An 18205-nucleotide genomic window follows, 5' to 3' on the forward strand; every position below is an offset into this window, starting at 1 on the left:
CAAATGGGGGGTGCCCCACAAATATTCGAACATGGAGACATAATTTGGTGTCACATTTACCTGGAGTGAAAAGGAAAGCCCAATGTGTCAAAACACCTATTGGATCGTGGCAATTGTCTTTTCCTACGGAAACTCTGCAGAATATTGTCACATATACGAATGCATATTTAGCTAAAATGAGGGTAAATTATGCTAGACCTAGGGATGTTCCGGATACAAATATTGACGAAATTAGGGCTTTGATAGGCTTACTGTATATGGCTGGCGTGTTGAAATCGTCACATGTCAACCTGAACGATCTCTGGGTAAATGATTCAACTGCTCCATTATTTTTTCGCACTGTGATGTCCAAGAACCGGTTTTGCACACTGCTTCGTGCTCTGCGATTCGACAGTATCTATGATAGAGAAGAAAGAAAAAGAACTGACAAACTTGCTCCCATCCGGAAGTTGTTCGATGATTTTGTCTTCCGCTGTTCAGATGTGTACCAAGCTGGTGAATATTGCACTGTAGATGAAATGTTGGAGGGCTTTCGAGGGCGATGTAGCTTCCAGCAATTTATGCCCAGAAAACCTAATAAATATGGAATTAAGATGTTTGCTTTGGTGGATTCCAGGGTATTCTATACCCTGAAACTGGAAATTTATGCAGGACAGCAACCTGATGGCCCATATAAAATGGATAATAGCGCAAGGAGAGTGGTGTAACTACTAATTAAGCCAATTGCCAGCACAGGGCGTAATATCACAACAGACAATTGGTTTACCTCTGTGCCGTTAGCCATCGATCTTTTGGAAAATCACAGTACGACGATTGTCGGCACACTCAGGAAGAATAAACGTGAGACTCCCCCTTCCTTTCTTGATGTCAGACAGAGACCAGTTTATAGCAGCATGTTTGGGTATGGAGAAAAGTTTCCTTTAGTGTCGTATGTTTCAAAAAGAAACAAAAATATTCTCATGCTTTCTACAATGCACGATAATGACAAAATTGATCCAGATACTGAAGATATGGAGAAATCGGAGGTGATAACTTTTTACAACCTTACTAAAGGCACAGTTGATGTTGTCGATGAAATGAAGAGTCTATATTCAGTAGCTCGAGTAAGTTGTAGGTGGCCCCTCACTATTTTCTTTTCACTGTTGAATATTGCTGCTATAAATAGCCAAATCATTTATCGCAGCAACACAGATCATACCCAGTCACGGCGCGAGTATCTGAAATGTTTGAGCAGAGAGCTGGTAAAATCACATTTGGTTACACGATCATCAGTTGTAAATCTGGATACAATTTTGAAAATGCAGATAAGAAGAGAAGCTGGTTTGCCTGAAGTGGAACAGCAACAACAGCAGGGTCCTCATGGGGTGGAACGTCAAAAGTGCATGTATTGTCCACGCAAGAAGAACAGAAAAACGACCGCTCGATGTGTGCAGTGTGCTGCGGCCATTTGCAAAGAATATACTGTAATAATGTGCAAACATTGTTCCAAAAATGGTGCTGAGATCAACGAAAGTGATGAGTGAGTGTAGTTCGAATGTAAAATGTGAAATGATGACTAACTGTGTACAATATTTGTTTCCTGTTATGTTGGTTTATACGTTTGAATAATTTATTTTGTACTAGCATAATCCTCCTACGTCAAATTTGTTTAATTTAATTATTAGGGTTTCTAAATAAATAACTGTTTGTTCAAATTTAAGTATTCGTGTTCCTAGCGCTGTGCTCAGACGGTTCAGGAACTGGCGCTCCGACCCCAACTTGGCAGGTTCGATCCTTATTATTATTATTATTATTATTATTATTATTATTATTATTATTAGACAGAGGTGTAATGGTTTTGAGAAGTGAGGTTGGACTCAATTTGATGTATTAAAAATACCTCCATCTTTATATGGGCACATTTTGGCCTTTTAAAATGAAGGTGAGCGCTGCGCTCACTAGCGTGTAACGGCGCTCGTAGAGACCTAGCGAGTAATGCCGGGTTAATCAACCTTAACTCTTTCCAGGACCAATACAACAAAACATGTTTCACATAAATAACTCTGTCGGCTGTATCTAGTGCAGTGTGCCACGCTTTTCTAGTATTTGACGTAACAAGTACATATGTTTTATGCTTTGTTGTTATGTAACTTTAAAGCTGTTCAGTCTATTGAAACCATTAATTAGTGTTTTAGACAGACTGAAAAGCTTTGGCGTTATATTAATTGAGTCGACACTGGAAAAGTATGGCTTCCTTCTAAACAAATTAGGATTTGCTTTAAAATCTACAATATTAATTAATTAATATTATTAATTAATTAACTTATCCATTTATTCTGCAGTGTTCGACGCCTCTACTAAGGTACCAGAAGGCTTGCTAGCAGGAAACAGTTATCATCTCGGCCACTTCGATCAGTGCATGGGTATATCTGCGAACTTAGGAGAACGTTACATCAGAGGCCAGTACTGCATTGCTGATATTCGCTTCCAGTCGAAGGAATTCAAACTGCCGTGCAGTCGTGAACTTCAACCAGAGAACTCAGCATGGCAGAAACTACAGGTAAGCAAACCGCTCAAACTTATTTTCTTTTTCTTTTCTTAACGTCGCACAAGCACATACAAGGTTTTCGGCCGAATGCAAGCTCACAGCTACATGCACCGAATACCACAACCACTTCCCTCGGTTAATTGTTAAGAAGAAGAAGAAGAATATAACCCCCTCTGTGTATCTGAGGTAGAGTAACGGCCTGTGGATGCCAAGTTGGAACGTTTAACCGACACATTTCTTGTAGGCTCAGCAATACATCGTCCGATAGTTTCAGTTTCTCGGTCATCTGGGTAGAATAAACTGGAACTTGAAAATAACTTGACAGCCTAATCGCGCCACATTACAATTCCTCTACATGGTAGTAGAGGTATTATTATTATTATTATTATTATTATTATTATTATTATTATTATTATTATTATTATTATTATTATTATTATTATTATTATTATTATAGCCTCCGTGGCTCAGGTGGTAGCGCGCCGGCCTCTCACTTCTGGGTTTCGTAGTTCAAATGCCGGTCACTCCATGTGAGATTTGGGCTGGACAAAGCGGAGGCGGGGCAGGTTTTTCTCTGGGTACTCAAGTTTTCCCTGCCATCTTTCATTCCAGCAAACAATCTTCAATATAATGTCATTTTTTATCCGTCAGTCATTAATCATTGCCACAGAGGAGCAACCTACGACAGGCTTCGGCAGCCGGCACAATTCTTATCCTCACCAAGGCCCCACACCGCTGGTTGCGCAGAAGCGTGTGACTGGGGAAGATATGTCCATGCGCATACCGCCATGTTGTGGGGACTCCTCAGCTTAACGAGGTGATCGTAGTATGGAATTCATGCATTCATTACATTATGCACACATGAAAACACCCATCGACAGGTTATTTTTATTCCTACGACACTGGATATCACAGTAAGAACAGATGATGATGATGATGATGATGATGATAATAATAATAATAATAATAATAACAACGGCGTGTGGCCTCTGAAGAGGCCTGGTGCAGGTCATTCGAACTGAAGCTGTAAAGGCGACCTGCACGTCTATGAGGATGGGGCCCTACCTATGATGAATTCTAATGATGAAGAAGGCACACACATACACTGACTGACAGAGCAAATGCAACACCAAGAAGGAGTGGTCAGAACTTTATGCCAATTGCAGGGTAGACTGACGTCACTGAGGTATGCTCATGATGTGAAATGCGCCGCTGTGCTGCGCACGTAGCGAACGATAAATGGGACATGGCGTTGGCGAATGGCCCACTTCGTACCGTGATTTCTCAGCCGACAGTCATTGTAGAACGTGTTGTCGTGTGCCACAGGACACGTGTATAGCTAAGAATGCCAGGCCGCCGTCAACGGAGGCATTTCCAGCAGACAGACGACTTTACGAGGGTTATGGTGATCGGGCTGAGAAGGGCAGGTTGGTCGCTTCGTCAAATCGCAGCCGATACCCATAGGGATGTGTCCACGGTGCAGCGCCTGTGGCGAAGATGGTTGGCGCAGGGACATGTGGCACGTGCGAGGGGTCCAGGCGCAGCCCGAGTGACGTCAGCACGCGAGGATCGGCGCATCCGCCGCCATGCGGTGGCAGCCCCGCACGCCACGTCAACCGCCATTCTTCAGCATGTACAAGACACCCTGGCTGTTCCAATATCGACCAGAACAATTTCCCGTCGATTGGTTGAAGGAGGCCTGCACTCCCGGCGTCCGCTCAGAAGACTACCATTGACTCCACAGCATAGACGTGCACGCCTGGCATGGTGCCGGGCTAGAGCGACTTGGATGAGGGAATGGCGGAACGTCGTGTTCTCCGATGAGTCACGCTTCTGTTCTGTCAGTGATAGTCACCGCAGACGAGTGTGGCGTCGGCGTGGAGAAAGGTCAAATCCGGCAGTAACTGTGGAGCGCCCTACCGCTAGACAACGCGGCATCATGGTTTGGGGCGCTATTGCGTATGATTCCACGTCACCTCTAGTGCGTATTCAAGGCACGTTAAATGCCCACCGCTACGTGCAGCATGTGCTGCGGCCGGTGGCACTCCCGTACCTTCAGGGGCTGCCCAATGCTCTGTTTCAGCAGGATAATGCCCGCCCACACACTGCTCGCATCTCCCAACAGGCTCTATGAGGTGTACAGATGCTTCCGTGGCCAGCGTACTCTCCGGATCTCTCACCAATCGAACACGTGTGGGATCTCATTGGACGCCGTTTGCAAACTCTGCCCCAGCCTCGTACGGACGACCAACTGTGGCAAATGGTTGACAGAGAATGGAGAACCATCCCTCAGGACACCATCCGCACTCTTATTGACTCTGTACCTCGACGTGTTTCTGCGTGCATCGCCGCTCCCGGTGGTCCCACATCCTACTGAGTCGATGCCGTGCGCATTGTGTAACCTGCATATCGGTTTGAAATAAACATCAATTATTCATCCGTGCCGTCTCTGTTTTTTCCCCAACTTTCATCCCTTTCGAACCACTCCTCCTTGGTGTTGCATTGTCACTGTCAGTCAGTGTACTTTACGGATTCTAGGCCCAAGTTTATATCAAATTTGTAATATCGGTATACAGTTTGTATGAAAAATATGTATGCTTTTTACAAGTTGGTCTACGTCGCTCCGACACAGATAGGTCTTACGGCGACGATGGGATAGGGAAGGGCTAGGAGTGGGAATGAAGCGGCCGTGGCCTTAACGAACGCACAGCCCCAGCATTTGCCTGGTGTGAAAATGGGAAACCACGGAAAACCACCTTCAGGACTGCCGACAGTTGGGGTCGAACCCACTATCCCCCGAGTACTGGATACCGGCCGCACTTAAGCGACTGTAGCTATCGAGCTCGGTTGTATGATTTTTGAGGACAACTGTTTAGATCTAAAGAATTATCTCCAATGAATTGGAAAAAGCCAAGAAAAAAATAAGACGGTAATATAACTTCATTGGCTTTAAGTATCACAAATTACTTTTACGGTTTTCGAAGACGCCGAGGTGCCGGAATTTAGTCCTGTAGGGGTTCTTTTTACGTGCCAGCAAATCTACCTACACGAGGTCGACGTATTTGAGCACCTTCAAATACCATCGGACTGAGCCAGTTCCGAACCTGCCAGTTGCGGTCAGAAGGCCAGCGCCTCAACCGTCTGAGCCAAGAAAAAGGAGAAGAAGAAACCTGAACATTCTAAACGTCATATCCATACGCTCTCTGAATCAATCACCCTATAACCTGTTTAGTTCTCGATTATGGTAATTGAAAGTCATTTTATAACGTACATGTGGAAAGAGATTCTAGATCCCTTCTGATAGCGATCTGTACAAATAAAGACTGCACATGAATTCACCCTCGTGAAAACCTTTCCATTCCACATGTAAGGCCTAACTTACTTCCCTTTAATATTGGCGATCAATTCAACGACCGCAATATATAAGCTCCCACATTCCTTTAAAATATTTAACAATATATTATCACTCCATCACATAAAACACTACAACAGATCGACTAACAGACATGATTTAATTTAAAAACATGCAAGGAACTGGAAACATTACCACGTGCTAGCCATGCATTCGAAGCTGAAGCGCCCACAACATGGCGATGTGCGAAACTGTTCAATATTTCGCATAACATCAGCGTGCTCTGTGAGTGGTGGTGATTATAGTTTTAAGAGGAAGTACAACTAGGCAACCATCCTCTGTGAGTCTAGATAAGTGATATTAAAGTCTTTGATCCTCAACCCTAGATGGATGCTTCATTCATTATATTCCTGACTCGGTCAAATGACTGGAAACTGGCTGTAGATTTATAAATTTATTATTATTCGAATATGCGTATGTATGTTGGGACAAATGCATGCTACTGAAGTTGTTAAAAGTAACAAATAAAATATTTTGCACTTTTGATATACCAACACGGTATTTTAAGTAGTTTTAACCTCACATCGCTGCATAATAGAATAATTATTATTTCGTTAATAATAATGGCGCGTAGCCTCCGAAGAGGCCTGGTGCAGGTCTTTCGATTTGACGCGTGTCTGTGAGGATGGAGCCCTACCTAGGATGATTTCTAATGCTTAATACAACACACACCTCAGCCCTTGAACCATCGGAATTAACCAATTAAGGTTAAAATCTCCGACCCCACCGGGAATCGAACCCGGGACCCCCTGGACCACAGGCCAGCACGCTAACCATTTAGCCATGGAGCCGGACATTATTTCGTTAAATAACGCTATGCCAAGTTGCAAACAATACATTGGATTCCATAGGACAATTGAATGTTATCTCCTTTTATGTTCCACAAGTTCGAACTCGCAAGGACACAGTATTTCGCGTTGAAAGATCTAGAACATCTCATCACTTGAAGTCACTATTTGTTAAAATGCTATGTTGTTACAACAAATTGGCTGCAAGAATAGATTTATTTCTAGAATCAAATACTGCTGTTAATAAACATTTAAAGGCCTATGTTTCTAATTTATAAATTCAGTTGTCATTCTCTTGTTTTGTCATAATCGGTGCCTCTTGAGGTATTCATTATTGCCGTCTTTAATAGCTTATCGTATCGTTTAAGTTATGTATTTGTTTTAATTCCCACATTATCTTAGTATGGAAAAATTCTGGATGTGCTTTAAATCGCTATTTTCTTTGTCTGTATATTTTATCTTCTTCGTCCTTGTCTTTATATTATTTCATTTTAATAATAATGCCAGAGGTTTTACATCTCATAAACTACTTGTACGGTTTGGGGGAAGCCGAGGTACCGGAATTTTGTCCCGCAGGAGTTCTTTTACTCAAATAAATAAATAAATAAATAAATAAATAAATAAATAAATAAATAAATAAATAAATAAATAAATAAATAAATAAATAAATAAATAAATAAATAATCAATTTTCCACATACAGATACTCGAAAAAGTAATCGTACACTTGAAAATGCTCACTATTTATACATTTCTGGTTTCTCTGGATAAATTCAGTCATAGAAAAAAGTATTCGTACACTTAATACTGAAACAAAAAATACTTTATTTAGTACACTTATTGCCATGTACGTTGTATAACATAAATAGGTTAGCTTTCTGTACACTATGTAAAGACATATACACCATAAAACATACAATTGATGGACGTCCCTGCCATTAATACATAAATAAATGAAAATGCCTTGATTTCATACTCATAAAAAGTATTCGTACAGTCCGGTTTTACTTTCATTCCCCACTGATTTTAGTGCATATTTAGTATTTGTTGGCAATCCTTTTGATTTTACAATGGCCTCAAGCCGCCTAGGCATTGAATGAACTAGCTTGGGGGTGAAGGTGGGGTCAATCTTACCCCATTCTTCCAAGAGACCCATTTTCAAAGCTGGCTTTGACGAAATATTTCTTGTGCCCAGTCTCTCTTTACGATAATCCCGCACATCTTCAATCGGATTCAGATTCGGGGATTGGTGGTGGTGGTGGTGGTGGTGGGGGGTGTTCCATATATGTGGATGTGTTTTATAAAATCCACAGTCGTGTATCCAGGGCCGTATGGTTTGGATCATTATCCTGCATGACTACATAATCACCCAGAAATCCCATTTTTTCGGCACTAGATACTAGACATTTCTTCAAACCTTCAATACAATATTTACTGTCCACCTTTCCATCTATGAATTCTAAGGAACCTACTTCAGCTGAGCTCATGCACCCCAAAACCATTAAACAACCTCCACCATGCTTCACTGAAGGAAGCAGATTTTTTCTTCGAGTTCTGTGTTCTTTTTCCTCCGCCCCTTTTTGCAATGTTCTTGAAAAGTAGTGAATTTTTCTTTCATCCGTAAATATAACTGGATACCATAATTCTAGAGAAGCATGTTTGTAGTCTGTAGCATATTGTAGTCTTTTCTTCCTATTTGCTGGGGTAATTAAAGGTTTTCGCCTGGCATTTCTACAATGATAGTCATTCGTATATAAAACCTTTTGAATTATGGAAGCACAGATATGTTTTAAATCATTTCCTAGTTCAGACCTCAGTTTTGCAGCACTGATTCTAGGATTTTTCTTAAGTTTCCTGAAGATTAGTCTTTCAGTTCGTTCGTCTAGTGTGCATGGACGTCCACATCTACGTGCATTTTTGAAAGATTTTCTCTCACCATACCTGTCAATAATTCCCTGAATTGTAGATCTTGGTCTCTTCACACATTTAGATATTTCCGAGAGAGATTTACAGGAATTATGAGCCCGAATTATAATCATTCTCCCTTCTTCTGTTGTTTCTTTCATTTTGCGGCCCATCTTACTGATATACTGTATCACTTGTTGTTTACAACGATTGAAGCACAACTGACTTGGTAAAAGACGCGACCTTTACTGCTTACCTGCGTTGCAAGTGATGTCATCAAGGTTTTTGATCTGAAGATTTTCCACCTGTACGAATACTTTTTATGCATCTATATTTCGAAATTATTGGATGATATGCTTGTTAAAACAAACATTTCCAAAGTACTATTGTTATTTCCGGTACGTATTCATAGTCATGTTTCGTGAAATACCGAAATATAGGAAAGTGATGAAATTTCTAGCGGCCTATGGACAATGCGTCAATTACAAACGACACTATTGCTTAACGTTTAAGGTGTACGTATACTTTTCCCATGACTGTATATTGATATGCACGGGGAGTGTATGGATTAATATAGAACGAGACGTAATGCCTGAACGTCCTTTGCCCCATTTCATTGTATCAAGAGGTCTAGATCGTTGATTATGCAGGTTGAGTATGACATTACGCACCTCGTAGTACACGCACGCACATTAATGGTGTCCCGACATAAACAATCAACACTGCCCCACTCCAGTACTGAAAAGGAGGGGAGAGAGTAAAGGGATAGTGTTGAAGGCCATTCCAGTACTGAAAAGGAGGGAAAGGGAGTGAACAGAGAGTGCTGAATACACAGCGTGTGTATTCCGGCGTTATACTGTAACATTGTAATAAGATGGCTCCTATCCTATCGCAGGTGAATCGAGGCCGTATTATTGGCATGTGGGAGGCTCACATGGTCCCCCAAGCAATAGCAGAAGCAATACCATGCAGTCTTAAGACAGTTTGGAAATGGACAGAAATATGGCAAGAACGAGGTGAAGAAGGATTGGTAAACCCAATATAACGCAGCTACAAAATATTCCTAACTACTGTAGTATAAAATACTTTTCGGTTAAAAACCTCCTTTACCTCTTAATACTGTAATTATCAGAGTAGGTTACTTTTTGAATTGTTTATGTTAAAATGCTATTTGTTCGGGGCGTCGACCTATAGAGTTATTTTGCCACTACTTGCACAATATATGAACCTGCATGTAATTGGAATTACGGAAGTGCTGAGTGTTGAATGTGAGGAACGATAAGGACGACACAAACACGCAGTCCCCAGGCCAGGGATATTAATCATTTACAATTAAAACCCCCTGAATCGGCCGGGAATCAAAGTCGGGGCGGCCGGACGCGTTGTCCCGAACACTAGGGATGGGCGCGACTGAAGCCTGGAGTCGAGAGCGTCGACTCCATCGACTCCGAACACCGGTCTCGGTTCGCATGAAGCCTCTCGACTCTAAGTTACCCTGATGCGCATTGCGGGGCCGGCCGGTCGCTTCGCATGAAGCCTCACGACTCCAAGCGAACTTGACTCTCATTTCGGGGCCGCTTGCGTGTCGAGGCGCGGAAAATATCATACATGTTGCTGCTCATTTGTCCATTGGGTTTTTTAAGAGTATTGTAGGGTGAAGTACGGTATCGTTAACGAAGACGACGAGCGTAATGGTGTAGTTGAAATAAAACTAAACGTGTTAAGTCAGAAAGTACCATCATAGCAGACCACGGACATTTAATTTCACGTCTTTATTTGTCGCGATCAGGAAATTGATAAACAGATATCGATGGTAAATCATTATGAATTCCACATGAACGATGAAAACAAATCTAGTATGGGTAAATCCACTAACATAATTCGAACATAGATGGAGCCATCTAAAGCCTCCGTGGCTCAGGTGGCAACGCGTTGGCATTTCACCGCTGGATTCCGTGGTTCAAATCCCGGTCACTCCACGTGAAATTCGTTTTTCTCCGGGTACTCTGGTTTTCCCTGTCATCTTTCATTCTAGCAATACTCTCCAATATTTCATTTCATCCGTCAGTCATTCACCATTTCCCCAGAGGAGTGCAACAGGCCTCGGCAGCCAGTACAATTCCTATCCTCGCCGCAGGATGGGGGCTTCATTCATTCCATTCCTGACCCGGTCAGTTACTGGAAAACGGGTTGTAGGTTTTCGTTATAATTCAAGGACCACGTGAAGTCTTGTTGCAATATTATTATTATTATTATTATTATTATTATTATTATTATTATTATTATTATTATTATTATTATTATTATTATTATTATTATTCATCTGTTTACCCTCCAGATTCGGCTTTTCCCTCGGACTGAGCGAGGGATCCCACCTCTACCGCCTCAAGGGCAGTGTCCTGGAGCTTCAGACTCTTGGTCGGGGGATGAAACTGGGGAGTATGACCAGTACCCAGGCGGGCTCACCTGCTATAGTGAACAGGGGCCTAGGAGGATGGGAAGATTGGAAGGGATAGGCAAGGATGAGGGAAGGAAGCGGCCGTGGCCTTAAGATAGGTACCATCCCGGCATTTGCTTGGAGGTGAAGTGGGAAACCACGGAAAACCACTTCGAGGATGGCTGAGGTGGGAATCGAACCCGCCTCTACTCAGTTGACCTCCCGAGGCTGAGTGGACCCCGTTCCAGCCCTCGTACCACTTTTCAAATTTCGTGGCAGAGCCGGGAATCGAACCCGGACCTCCGGGGGTGGCAGCTAATCACGCTAACCACTACACCACAGAGGCGGCATTATTATTATTATTACTATACACAAAAGCCCTTTTTCGCGACAGCCCTGGTAGGCCTTGGCCTACCAAGTGACCCCTGCCCAGCTCGAAGGCGAGTAGATTACGAGGTGACGTGTGTTCAGCACGACGAATCCTCTCGACCGTTATTCTTGGCTTTCTAGACCCGGTCTCTACCTCACCGTCATCTCGAAACCTGACATACAGGTAAAAATCCCTGACCTGGCCGGACTCGATCCCGGAGCATCCCTAGACTGCGGAGGTGGCTGTTATGACGCACAATGTTTGGTAAAATATTTGTTGTAAAATCATATTCTAAGCACTCGCTTCTTTTTTTTCTGTTTTATGCCCCAGGCTAGGGATATTAATCATTTACAATTAAAATATCTAACCCGGCCGAGAATCGAATCCGGACGCTTTGCTCCCTACACCGCGGGGCTGAACTGATTGAAGGTAATATTGGCAATTATGTAAACGTAAACTGTCAGATTAGTATTACCACTGCTATTATCGTCATCTTTATCAACATCGTCACCAAAATAGACCTACAATATTAACACCAACGATGATAAAATCCCGAAACAATATTTAATGTTTGCTGGCTAATAATCATCTTGTATTCATCGTATCACAAGTTACCAAGAGACGAACGTGGAACTATGATTCCAAGCAGTTCCGACAATACTTGTTAGATGGCGTTAGTGCATCAGTGGAGTCGACACTGGAGTCGAGAGTGTCGGTTCCAGAGGTAGCAGTCTCGACTCTTCGCGACTCCGTTCGCAGTCCATCCCTACCGAACACCGCGGGGCCGGACGAGTAGGTAACCTTATGCTGTACTTCAATACATTCGTCACTGTGCCCATTTCGATCACAACAAAGTCTTGTAGCGGGCTGTCTGCATGCAGCACAGCAATGCGTTAAGCGAGAAGGTGAGTCATTGTGCCTTCGACACCACCCCTTCACTCTTTTCCCCCATGTTTTGTACTGGATTGGCCTTCAACACTACCCCTTCACTCTCTCCCTTCTTTTCAGTACTGGAGTGGGGCAGTGTTGATTGTTTATGTCGGGACACCATTAATGTGCACGTCTGTACATCAAGAAACAGGTCCTTGTAGTCACATGCAGGGCCCTTCCCAGGCCCGTCTACATGCAGTGGCACGCGAATACTGCAGTCCACATACAATCACTGTGTACGCCTGCAGTTGACGCAAGGTCCAAACAAGCGCAATGAGCGAAAAGGGCACGAAACAACACAAGAGGAACGGAAAATAATCATCAAGCTTCACAATGAAACAAAGTCCTTGTCTGAGATTACAGGAATAATCAATCGACTTCGGTCGATAGTTCAGTCCATCATGGCGACGATGGGATAGAAAAGGGCTAGGAGTGGAAAGGAAGAGGCCGTGGCTTTTAGTACATCAAAGCGAAATAACCACCACCTGTTATCTCCAATCAAAAGTGCAAAGTGCCGCCCTTTCAAAGATAGGAAGTATCGGCAAAAGAAAGGGAAGGGTCTCGAAGGGTGTGACAAATATTAGACTTCACAAACCTAGCCGGGCTGAGTGGCTCAGACGGTCGAGACGCTGGCCTTCTGATCCCAACTTCGAGGTTTGATCCTGGCTCAGTCCGTGGTATTTGAAGGTGCTCAAATACGTCAGCCCCTCGTGTCGGTAGACTTATTGACACGTAAAAGAAACTCCTGCGGGACTAAATTCCGGCACCTGGGCGTCTCCGAAAACCGTAATAGTAGTTAGTGGGACGTAAATCCAATAACATCATTAACAAACCTGATACTGTCGGAGTTGTAAGAAGACAAGAGTTGACTATTGGAGGTCGACTAGGAGAGATGAAGGCGAAAAGCACGGCACACGTAGGCCTAAGTGGAAAGAATGCTTGACACAGCTGGGGGCCCCGCAATCACAACTCCACGCAATCAAGTTGAGAGCGGCTGGAGAGTTTGAGTTATTAAACCAATTGCCACCTGACGCACAAAGCCTGCTTTCTAGGCATGGAACTCTTGATAATATCTAACTCAGCCGCCTCTAACATAAGAACAGACGCTTTTGGTAGCCGCTCTTCTGGAGTTCAGACGCTACCTGTTGATAACTCCACATATCCGCTGTGGTGTCCGGGCATTTCGTACCACGGACATTCCGTACCACTTGATTATTGAGGACATTTCGTACCACCTAGGTCGTTATCTACCTGCCAACGGTTTTTCCGTAATCTCCAAATATTTACGCCCGGACAATCCGTACCACTTGATGTCAAATTGGAATTCCATTTCCACGCCAGCGGACGTAATGAAAATGAAATGGCGTATGGCTTTTAGTGCCGAGATGTGTCTGAGGACTTCGGCTCGCCAGGTGCAGGTCTTTTTGATTTGACGCTCATAGGCGACCTGCGCGTCGTGAAGCGGGCGTAATGAGCCTGACAGACACGTTTTAGAAATCAGAAACAAAAATAATTTACAACATTTGCTGAGGAAAACATCTGTATTATTTTAATAATTGCCTTTTAAACTATACTTATCACTTACGTTTACGTAAATATTATCATAAGAAAGTCGATTTTTTGAAGAAATCCTCAACAAAACAATACATAGAAATTACATCGTGTTCGGGCGCAATGTGCCTGGTGAGCATAAGGATGGATAATATTACTATTATTGTGGATATTTATAAACTACTGCATTGTTTCAGTATCAACTAAGTAAAATGAAAGATTCTAATGAACTGGCCGATATGGGCTTGAACGTCAATCGGAAATTACTGAAAGGTGGAAGCAGTTAGGTCCCCACGAATGACGAATACGACATAAGAATTAATACGTGTGCCAATGAGATCAGTTGCGTCCGACGGGAGGTTAACATCAGCAGTGGTCACACCGTGCGGAGGCTTCTGCGCCAGTAGTGGAGAATGGATATATTTATTAGGATATCGTTTTTATTTCGCAATACTTCTCACTCTCTCAAGTGGTACGGGATGTCCTCTCCTAAATAATTTAAAGTCATTAGCTGAAACTTCGCAGGTAATCAGCCGGTCAAGTGGTACGAAATGTCCAAGAACCATCCGCTGTTGAGTCTTCAACTTCCGCCTTCAAGCTGTTGGCTATCTACTGTGGATTTCTGAGGCATTTCCTCCTCTGAAGATCCACAGCCCCTCCTGGATCAACTCTTCCGCCACAGTCGTTGGTATCCCCAGGGTGTAAGGACAGTTCTCGCCGCTTCACACTCGGCGTTAAGTCGCTGGTTATAAGGTGCACTCCATACTGTAGCAGGATACAACTGAGGTACCTGACACATGTAAATGGAAATAATACCAGTCTCAGCTAGGGGCCAGCTGGTCGCCAACCACCGCTCCCACGTTCAGAACCTCTTGGGGGTTCCCCTTTTACGATTGGCAGGGAATGCCATGGATGTATTCTAGTACCCCCGCTCACAGGTGATACTCTGCTACGAGCATCGTGGTCGCCAAGTCACGTTTCCAAGTTGAGAATTTCTGAGGGATTGTCCCTTTCAGTCACCTCTTACGACATCAAGTATTTTTTTTATTATTTTGCTATTTCTTTTACGTCGCACCAACATACCAATAGGATACGACAGGGCTAGACCAGGAAAAGAATTCCAGCAAGGTCGAACAGGAACGATGAACGAGAGAAATGATATAAGTCAGAAGTGAACCTAGACTCATTAGAGCTGGATGGTGGGCTTACACTTCTTACAATATGACCGCCGTAGGGGGTAGCCGCACACAGTTATACCTACAAGATTAATGAGGTGATTAGGGAACCGGTAATAAAACCGTCAGCATTGTATTACATCATCGGATATTTTATATCTGAATAAGGGTGATGTTACTTTAACATGACACAACCCGACAAGGTTATGTCGATGGCGAAATACCAAAGCCAACGCCGAGAGGTGTCAGTCAATTTCCCAACATTTTAGATACAGCAGTCAATATGCGCTGCTGCGCTTCCCGCTTGAGGCTGCAATCGAGTATTTTTTCCCTTTTTTTCCTCCTCCAATAGTTGGAGTACCGGTATGACGAACGGTACTAATTTACATACACCTATTTTTGTCGTTGTTTCGATAGTGAAGGGAAGAACTGCTCAGGAGATTAAAAGAACAGAAAAATAATTAACGCAGAAAGTAGGCATTCATTCCATTTTAAAATTGTTTTTAGTTGCGATTGCGTAATGTGTATTTATGACATTTTCAGAAAACGATTTGACGTCGTTGTCGTTTGGGTCATCAGCCCACAGACTGGTTTGATGCAGCTCTCCATGCCACTCTATACTCAGATAACGCTTTCACTTCTACGTAACTAATACATCCAAATTAGGCCTATACTTCCCTCAAAAAGAAACTGAATGAGTCCTGGGAGTGTTAAGATGTGTCCTATCATTCCATTTCATCTTCTTTTGCCGGGCTGAGTGGCTCAGGCGGTTGAGGCGCTGGCCATCCGACCCCAACTTTGCAAGTTCGATCCTGCTCAATCTGGTGGTATTTGAAGGTGCTCAAATACGTTAGCCTCATGTTGGTAAATTTACTGGCACGTAAAAGGACTCCTGTGGGACTAAATTCCGGCACCTCGGCGTCTCAAAAAACCGTTAAGTAGTTAGTGGGACGTAAAGCCACTAACATTAATGATTAATTCCACCTTCTGGTCAAATTTCACCAATTCTTTTTCCCCTCAGTATTTCTTCATTTGTGATTCGATTTAACCATCTCACCTTCAACAATCTTTTGTAACATCACATTTCAAAAGTTTATATTCTCTTTCTTTCTGAGCTAGTTATTGACCATGTTTCACTTCCACTCTGCCACTGCCACTCTCCAGACGAGTCTTCAAAAATAAATTTATAATTCCTATGTCAGTATCCGACGTCATTCATTCTAATATCTAAGTAACAATGTCCATCTACTCAGCGGCGTAACGTTAGGTCCTGCAATGCAGACGGGCCCGAGCCTTCAAGGGGTTCCGCAGACTCCTCGCAAATAAATAAATAAATATAATATAATATACAGGGTCTCTCACATACATTAAGACCGTCGAAGCGGCGTTTTTTACTCTCCGATACGTAAGGTGCACTATGGGAGGCGCGTGCATAGTTCTTGACCTTGCACACAGCCTGCACGTGTTCGATCTGGCAAGCAGCAGTCGCCAGTCTGTTAACATGGTGAGACAGTTATCTTTACAGCACCGTATTTTCGTATGTAAAAATTCTGGTTTCATCTTAATGGTCGTGTGAACAGTCATAATTCTCGCTATTGGTGTGCAGAAAATCCTAATTGTGTTTATAAAGCCCATCATTATGGTAGGAAGATGGGTGTTTGGTGTGCTGTTAGTGCAAGACGAATAATTAGGCCTATTTTTTTCGAGACGACAGTACATGCAGAGAGGTACCAAAATGACATTTTGACGACGTTCTTCCACAGGTTAACGGAAGAAGAAAATATCGCGTGGGTGGTTTCAACAAGATTCAGCCCCTGTTCATACAGCAGAAAATTTATTTCTTACAATCTCGAAAGTGTTTGCAGATAGAGTGATCAGTGCTGGTCTATTTCCCTCCCGTTCTCCAGATTTAAGAGTGTGTAATTTTTACTTGTGGGGTAAAACTGAAAGAAAAGGTGTATCGAACAAATCCTCACACATTGGAGGAACTGAAAGAAAACATTACGAATGAAATCAGAAACATTACAGTGGCAGAACTCACTCGCGTCAGCCAGAATGTGGTTACCAGGTATTTTGCCTGTATATCCCAGGATGGACGATACTTCCAGCATCTTTTATAAGGTAATATTTCATATAAGATTGTATAGACGCTTAAAGCAGGGCGGCCATGCGTGACTTACGTTCAGCTGAGGCCGTAGCGCTGAGTACACACACCGTGTGTTCAGTGTTAGTTTATATGAGAGACCCTGTATTTCTAACCTAATGTCAATCACCACGGAAATGGTCAGAAGATCAAATCACAACGAAATTGTTTGTTTTTACAATATGTACGTTCAGGAATTGCCACTGATTGCATTTAGCAGCAGTTATGGCAATTGTGTAGCTGTATACAATGCTTGCCTTTGCCGTCTCTCGCAACACCGCGACACGCTGCTTACAAAAGACATGTACCAAATTATTCAAAAATAATTACAGCAATGACAATTGGTACCAAAATACACTGCGTGGCTAAAAGTCATGGGGTGACAATGAGTGTGATGTTAATAACGAGTTGCTCTTCCGCGAGCCCTCAGAACGGCAGCAATACGGCGAGGCGTCGACTCTACAAGGTGTCAGTATCGTTCTGGAGGGATCTGTACCCACAACTGGTCTCGTGTAGTTGGTGCGGGGCTCATGGAACGTACACTAGCATAGACAGCATCCCGTAAATGCTCGATTGGATTAAGATCGGGAGATCTGGTGGGCCAATCCATGGTCGTAACTTCACTGGAGTGTTCCTCCAATCACAGAGCGGTAACATGGCGCATTGTCCTGTTGAAACATGGCATCTTCATTAGAGTACTCTAGGACCAGAAAGGGATGTAGATAATCTGAAAGAATGTCCACATAATGTTCACCTGTCACCGCTCCCTGCAGCCAGACAATGGGGCCTGATTGCGAACATGAAAACGCCGCCCAGATCAGAACTGAGCCACCTCCCGCCTTGACACAACCTTGTTGACTCAACGGATCCATAGCTTCATGCGGCATACGCCACACTCTCACGCGCCCATCACTTCGGTACAACTGGAACCGGGATTTATCGGACCATACCACGCGCCACTACTGTTT

The 18205-nt window shown here is 43.3% G+C and overlaps 1 protein-coding gene across 1 annotated transcript in view; it reads left to right on the plus strand.

The window, feature by feature from the left end:
- LOC136857387 (nose resistant to fluoxetine protein 6) overlaps window positions 1–18205 on the plus strand; it is a 276314-nt gene that overhangs the window by 56919 nt on the left and 201190 nt on the right. The window contains exon 2 of the mRNA XM_068225046.1: window positions 2322–2539. Coding sequence (XP_068081147.1) covers window positions 2322–2539 — 218 coding nt within the window. The remainder of the gene's footprint in view (window positions 1–2321; window positions 2540–18205) is intronic.

The sequence above is a fragment of the Anabrus simplex genome, chromosome 1 (assembly GCF_040414725.1).
Source record: "Anabrus simplex isolate iqAnaSimp1 chromosome 1, ASM4041472v1, whole genome shotgun sequence".
Classification (NCBI taxonomy): Eukaryota; Metazoa; Arthropoda; class Insecta; order Orthoptera; family Tettigoniidae; genus Anabrus; species Anabrus simplex.